At 30.6% G+C, this 8,188-nt stretch overlaps 1 protein-coding gene across 1 annotated transcript; it reads left to right on the forward strand.

The window, feature by feature from the left end:
- The first annotated feature begins 3,935 nt into the window (after positions 1 to 3,935).
- LOC112507950 lies at positions 3,936 to 4,959 on the forward strand. Its single transcript, XM_025112707.1, has one exon. The coding sequence runs from the start codon at positions 3,983 to 3,985 to the stop codon at positions 4,913 to 4,915; it is 933 nt and encodes a 310-aa protein (XP_024968475.1). The 5' UTR covers positions 3,936 to 3,982; the 3' UTR covers positions 4,916 to 4,959.
- The last annotated feature ends 3,229 nt before the right edge of the window (positions 4,960 to 8,188 follow it).

The raw sequence follows: 8,188 nt of genomic DNA on the forward strand, positions 1-8,188 counted from the left end.
TTTAAGAGTTTAAGAGTTTAAGAGTTTTTAAGAGTTTTAGCCAAATGCATTATAATATAGTATAGATAGATTGGTGTTATTAATTTTTTTAACATTTCCATGACAATAATGGATTATCTTAATTTCGTAGTTTTATTTTGGTTCAACACGTTTTAATCTCACAGGATTTTACTTATTTTATTTTTTTGAAAGTCCAACAATTTCGTCAGAGCAAAAAGAACAAGAGAGACAAAGTCAGAACAATTCTAAAAAACAGAACAAAACCTACACACCAGCCACTGAGCCAAAAAACCAAAAGAGAGACCAAGCCACAATGAGAGGCCAACGCACTTTCAGAAACAAGAGGCCTGCAACACCAATATGTCCAAGAAAAATTAAAACTTTTAGCAGGGTTTGTTAACCAACAATATGAAAGAAGTTGGATATCGAAAGTTAAATAGATTGAGAAGTTAACCGATCAGAGAGCACCACTTTCTTACGATAGCTCCAAATCACATAAAAAACAGATCCAAAGAACCGCCTGCCATAAGCTATGAATTTGTAATGAAAATAACAGTTATATATCACTTATGTTAATTTCATCATAAATTCCAAACTTATATATAAATTAACTGTAAATAACCTGAATTAATTTTGACAATAAAACTTGATCTTTTATATTCTTAATTCATAATCCGACTTAATTTTGACATTAAAAAGATGCAGGAAACAATTCCAAAATATAATTCTAATATCAGAGGACAATAATTTATTAAAAAAGGGAATTTTTGAAAGTATATGTCATTATCATCATCACACATGCCATGATTACTACCATAAAACATGATTACTTTTCATTTATCATGTTCTCCACATTTTTATTTATTCAAAAGGATGCATTACTCATAATATTCTCCAAGAGAAAAGCAAAAGACTTGCTAAAAAACTATTTTAAATGTAAAATGTATTACTACTAAACATTATTTTTAGAATAGATTACACTTTTAGTCCCTGTGTTATCACGTACTATCAGTTTTAGTCCCTTTTTAAACTAATTACAGTTTTAGTCCCTGTGTTACCACGTATTATCATTTTTAGTCCCTGTGTTAACAATTTCTTATTGTTTTTCTTCATCTCCCTCCCCCATCCATAACCCTAAAACCCAAATAGACAAATACAATGTAACATCCCATATTCCATAACATGTCCTAATCTCAAACCATCCAAGATACTTACCTTCAATGTTTTTATGTAAACCGTCTCTTAAATCATATCAACAATAACAAAATTGCAGAAAATGACCATGATCGAAAACCCAGAAAAGAAAAAAGAAAAGGAAGACGCTCTTCACAGTTACTGTGTTTTGGCCTCAATCTTCGAAAATGTGATTTTTGTTTGTTGATTTTGATTTTACATCACAAATCGATAGGACGAAATGACCGGATAAAGATGGGGTTGTGGGAACAGAAACATGATGGTTGAGGGATGTATGAAAAACAAAAAAGAAAAAAAAAAGACGAGTAAGGGTTGGGAGTTGGGACCTGTGAGGTTTTTTCTTATTATAATATACATTATTATTATTATAATATTATATATATGTATATATACATAGTTTTCAATTAAAGTAAAATGAAATAGTGTAAAAAGACCTAATCACAATTTATTTTAACAATTGTTAGAGAGATGGACCAAAATCAAAACCAAATGGCAATCATATTGACCAAAAGTGAAACAAAATGACAACCACAGTGATCAAAACTGTATTAGTTTAAAAAGGAACTAGAATTGATGGTGAATGACAATTATAAGGACCCAAAATGTAATTTACTCTTATTTTCATTTTAAGTATATATTTGATGTCTATTTAAAGCGAATAGAAAGCAAAACTTCGAGTTTCTATGCTTAAGCTTAGTGTACATTCACATATCAATATAATCTCTAATGTTTAAATTAGTACAGTTTCCCTCTCGACTTCTAGATCTTTTTCGATTAATAAAATTGGAAAATAACACCTCGGAGAAAAGGAGAGATGGACGTCAATAATGGAAGGTTGATCAGCTAGCCTAAAAATACAAACACAATATATCAATAACTTAAAATAAGGTATTAGGTGTTTAGTTTAAGGAACGTGCAAGAAGTATCAAGAGTTATATCTATAAACTCTAATATTTCGGTGGCAAAAATCTAACATCATTTAGCAAGGACTTATCATTTCTATAGCTTGATTAAATATTGGTTGGTTGTTCTGTCGCTGAATGCTGATGAATTTTTACCATCTAAATATTAAAGCCTATAAAGATGACTCGTTGTCAGTATATGTTATTTTCTTTTTTTCTTAACTATTTATATTCACCGTCACTCCGTGAGTCTATAATAACATGCTGCAATTGCTTATAGCAACTGATCACACGTCATCGCTATAAGTGGGATCACTAAAGCTTTGTTTTCTTGTAATAACAATCGCTAAACTCACCACTAAAGGGGTAGGATAGTTCATGTAAGACAAGGGCAGATGGCCATAGGGGCCTTGGCCCCTGGGCTTTTTTTCCCTGATAGAGTGAAGAATCTCCAGCTCATTAAGGTTTTAAGTATAAAATTCTTTTGGGCCCTTTCACTATTGTTGATCCAGTCCATTTGTATTCTGCCTCTGATGTCAAATCAATATTTGATTATTTATAGAACTATACTACTTGTTGGTCTTGTATATTGGTAAGTTGATTTCTTTTTGCCAAACTTCGATCTTCTATCAATAATATGTCGGCAAAAAATTGAGATATATCACAGTAGATCGTAATTGTTATTGGATTCCTTAGTTGCAACATGTATGATGAAATAAGAGTTGTACATTTAAGTCAAAAGTGAGGGTGATGTATTTTATAATACTAGAAGGGTACTTGCGGAATGCAGCGAGATAAATTTCGATTTTAATGTTTAGTTTTTATTCTTTGTCTCTATTGATATAATACGATTTTATGTGGTTTTAAAGAAGCGGTAATGTTTTTATTTTTTAATTAAAATATAAATTTGAAGATATCATAAAAATTTGTAAAAAATAAATCGATAACAATATCAAATTAACTATTTAATAGTTCTTTTTTTGTGTAACTTCTTTAATTCAATTTTTTATTATAATTTAATTTAGATTTAATAACAAAGTAATTTATTTTTGGTTTGATAATATAATTTTTTATAAAGATAATAATGAAATATTCTATTAAACCTCAATAATTATTTTAATTATATTTTAGATTTTTTATATTTAAAATGAATGTTTATTCTGTATGTGATTATGTTTATCAATAACTAGTTATATGAATTTAAAAATGAAGCTTTAATAAATTGTACCTACGTAAAATTACTTGTAATCTTAAATTTTAAGTAATATGCATCAATAAACAGTACTTCATGCATAAAAAATGGTTTTTAAGAGTTTTTGTCAAATGCTTTATGATATAGTATAGATTTTTTATTATAATTTAATTTAGATTTAATAACAAAGTAATTTATTTTTGGTTTGATAATATAATTTTTTATAAAGATAATAATTAAATATTTTGTTAGAACTTAATAATTATCTTAATTATATTTTAGATTTTCTATATTTAAAATAGATGTTTATCCTGTAATTGATTATGTTTATGAACAGTTAGTTACATGAATTTAAAAATAAAGCTTTAATAAGTTATGCTTACATAAAATTACTTGTAATCTTTAATTTCAAGTAATATGCATTAATAAACAATATTTCATACATAAAAAATGGTTTTTAAGAGTTTTTGTCAAATGTTTTATAATATAGTATAGATAAGAAAAAGTTAAATACATAGTTTTCCAAGAATTCAAAAATTTAAGGATACTATTTACATAATGAAGTTATTTTAAGGATATAAACTCAAAATTCACATTAGAAATACATATATACAAATTGGGCACAATAAAACCAAAGTAAGCCGGTTTTTGGTGACTTCAATTCCCTCCATCTCTGCAACTACATCCAGTTCACATGGAGGTACAACTCATGATGCCATCGCCGGCGGTCGATTTCAACTTCGAAAGCACCAACACTACGCCCTACGCCACCGCACCTTCCACCCCTCAACGATTTCCCACTTTCTTCTACAGCGCACCCACCAGCCCTACGCATCAATTTCTTCTAATCAACTCCTCTCCAGCTTCTCCCACCGATCCTTTGAAAAAACCCCTCTTTGAAGATGAAGATGAAGATGAAGATGATTTTGCTTTCGATTTCAGTGGACGGCTGGAACCGCCTTCTATCTCAGCAGCCGACGAACTCTTTCATTGCGGTAAGATCAAGCCATTGAAGCCTGTTTCAAATCATTCACGCTTCACAGAAAAAGCGTTTTCTCCCCGGTCTAAGAAGAAAGATTTGGATCCTTTCACATCGGCATTAAATCAAACAGCTGGTGATCAAAATCCATCCAAGCGGGGAAGGGAAAAAACGACCACCACCAGAGACAAAGCATCATCATCATCGTTCAGAATTTCCGATATTTTATCCGACGAAGAGACCCATCATCAGAAAAACTCAATCACTCATTCTTCGTCGTCGTCGTTAACGTGGTACAACAAGTGGAACCTCAAGAATCTGCTCTTGTTCCGAAGTGCGTCGGAGGGAAGTGCGAGGAGGATCAAGGAGCCAGTGAACAAATACTCGAGGATAAGGAAAAGCGATGAGGATGAGGTGGTGAAGAAGTCAAGCTTTAGAAGTCGGGACGGTAGGAGGGTGATGAGGAAGGTTTCTGCTCATGAGATACATTACACGGCGAACAGGGCGGTGGCGGAGGAGATGAAGAAGAAGACATTCCTGCCGTACAAATCAGGGTTATTAGGATGCTTGGGGTTCCATAACAATGGCGGCAGTGTTCATGAGATTTCAAGAGGGATTAATTGTGTTATGAGACAAAGAGGAGACTGAATTGATGATGGATCATGAGATATCTTCATATTTCTCTTCTGCAATTCTCATATATTTTCCCTTCTTTTTCCTGTAATTTAAAAAAAATACTTTAACTAAAATAACATTTTATTTCCAAAATTATTATTATTATTAAAATATTTGTTAAAAAACTCTTATATTTCAAGAATGTAACGTTAATGATTGTTAAAATATAAATTATTGATGTGTTAATAGTTAATGTTTGTTCAGAATTTTTATGCAACAAAAGTTAACACAAGTGTTTATTATTTTTAACTATTGGGTATCGTGGTCAGTTTGTGTATACGTCGACTAATTCCAGGGGCTGGAGAACAATCAAGGAAATATCTAGTGACGGGACTCGAACCGAAGACCTCTGAGAAGGATCTGTAAAGGTCCAAATTTTATTGTCAGTTGAGCTGATTCCACAGGGTTCGGTTAAGTGTGTTTAGATGCCTATAACATGAGTCAAAGTTTTTGGTTTCAAGGCGCCTCGGTTAAATACATTTACATATTTGATTTTTTATTTGTTGTTCTATTATATAAAGTAGAACCGCAAGTTAAATATTTGAAGAGTGTGAATGTAATTGGAGGTAGCTTGTGAGATTAATTGTGTCACTGAAATAATACTGCATCGGATTTTCACTCTATGAGCCTGTGTTTAGAAAAGAAAAAAACTAGCGTATTATCCATTTATATGTAGGTGTTCACTGTTACAAATTGTTATGTACATTTTGTTCAAATTTATTATGATATCATGTACGAGTACACAACTAATATATATAGAGAGTTGGGTTTTGGTGGAAATGACTTTTTCTTGTGAAAATGGTATGCTCATCTACATTCATTTACCTCTACATTCTCATTTGTATCCTCATTACTACCACTTTAACAAGTTTATGCATATGCAGGTTACTTAAGTATGTGAAAATGGATGCAAATGATTAAATGTATGTGAAGGTGAAGGAGGATGAATTGAAGATACGCATCTTTTGTGAGATATCAGATAAAAGAGCTCATTCAAAGGATGAGAAAATTCTCACTAAACTATTTGTTCTCACATGATTTTAAGTTTATACTAGATACATAATATATATATATATATATATATTGTGTATAAATAAATTTATACATACATGACAAATATATGTATAGGTAATATGAATACAATTACAATTTACTACCAATTTTTTCACAAATATGCACCTATCATATCACTACAAGTACAAAATTTATGAAGCAAAATAGTGTGGTGGTATAGATGACAACAACGCATGTATATACAATTTAATGTTTTATATGTCATTATTTTTCTCAATTATTTTGAAATTTTCCTCATTGTATGAACGATTTCTTAAATGTCATATCTATACTATATTATAAAATATTTGATAAAAACTCTTAAAAACCTATTTTTATGTATGAAGTACTATATATTGATGCATGTTACTTAAAATTCAAGATTACAAGTAAATTATGCATAAGTACAACTTATTAAAACTCTATTTTTGAATTCGTGTAACTAACTGCGGATAAACATAAACAAATAGAGGATAAACATCTCATTTTAAAATATAAAAAATCTAAAATATAATTAGGATAATTATCGAGTTATAACAAAATAATTAATTATTATTTTTATAAGAAAATTATATTATTAAACCAAATATAAATTACTTCGTCATTGAACCTAAATTAAATTATAATTAAAAAAATTGAATTAAAAAATTACACAAAAAATATGAATTTTAAATAGTTAATTTGATACTAATATCGATATATTTTTGTCAAATTTTTATGATATCTTCAAGTTTATATTTTATTTAAAAATAAAATCATAATCGCTTTTTAAAAATCACATAAGATCATACTATAATATCGACTGAAATAAAAAATAAATGAAATATTAAAATCAAGATATATCTCGCTGCATTACGCGAATACCCTTCTAGTTTACTTAAAAATTATATTTAATCGAGTATAACTTAAAAAATTTCGGACAATTGTTTTAACATATCTATTATCAAAATATTAATACTATAACAAACATTAATATAATGATTTTCTTTTATTGAAGATAGTATTTCTTGTCATCTTACTTCTATTTTGTCTTTTTTGTTTCTTTGATGTTTGTACTTGTATACCTACTTTTTACAATATGTATAATGAAACATTCTGGTTATATGTGGGAATATACGTGGAACCCCATTAGTACTTTTTAAAATTAAGAGTTAGACAAGAGAAATAGAATGTTCTTACATATACTCAGGAGAAATAGTTCAAACTCCAACACGTCCCTCCAAATTGGAGACTAGCATCACATCAAGTATTGGACACGTGGGTGAGTAAACTCTAGTTGTGCTTGAGTTGCGATCCTCTCCGATCAAATCGAACATTGGCAATTAGTATCTTGAGATTGGGTTCTTAGTTTCTTACTACCGGTCCAAGTGGGAATTCTTCTAAGAAAGCCCCTTCTTCTAGTCTTTATCTTGAATCTTTCTTATTGTCTTTCCCTTTCATTTTGATATCAACTCTGATATTAATAAAACATCGGGCGGGGAAACTTTCAATATTATGATGAAAAATACTATCGAAGAAGGTCCCAATTTGTTTGTGTCCGCTAGCTGATAATGTGTGTAGCTCATGCTCCTGTTCCGTGATTGGTGTTATACATAGAAGTTCTTGGTTGAGAGTATCGGGTCTTCGATTAGGGATAATCTCCTCAACGCATCCAATGTTTAATCGACTACTACTGATGGTCTTGTTGTCACATATGGTCTTACGTTGGCAATTGAGTCAACTCTTACTGCTCGAGTAGACCGTTTTCTTGGTGAGTAATCATCTTCATCCTATAATAAGACATTTACACCACCTATTACAAGTCAGGTTCTAAAGCTATAGTGTAATTCCCTATGACTATTGACAGGAGATCATTTTATACTTCCACCGATAATCACATCCAACTACATCCAGAAAATCACATCTGCTAGATGTGGTTTCGAGACAAGGCGTGTAACCTCGATAGCATGTGCCTTAGCCACTCAAGCATATTAGTCGCTTAGATAAAGAAGGAAGCCTTTTGAGAGCCACTTCTTCCCTGATATTGGCAGGACTTACTAGTCCCTAGTTGTTTCCATGGTAAGAGCATGGTATAGAAGATGGATATTTGTGCTAAAAAGAAGGGACTGCACCCCTAGGCTATAGTATCAGTTCCAGACAACCACTCAAGTTTAAGTAAAGGCTTATGTCTTAGAAGAAATGCTCAAAAGCCTA

Source organism: Cynara cardunculus (genome assembly GCF_001531365.2).
Source record: "Cynara cardunculus var. scolymus isolate 2C chromosome LG 2, CcrdV1, whole genome shotgun sequence".
Lineage (NCBI taxonomy): Eukaryota > Viridiplantae > Streptophyta > Magnoliopsida > Asterales > Asteraceae > Cynara > Cynara cardunculus.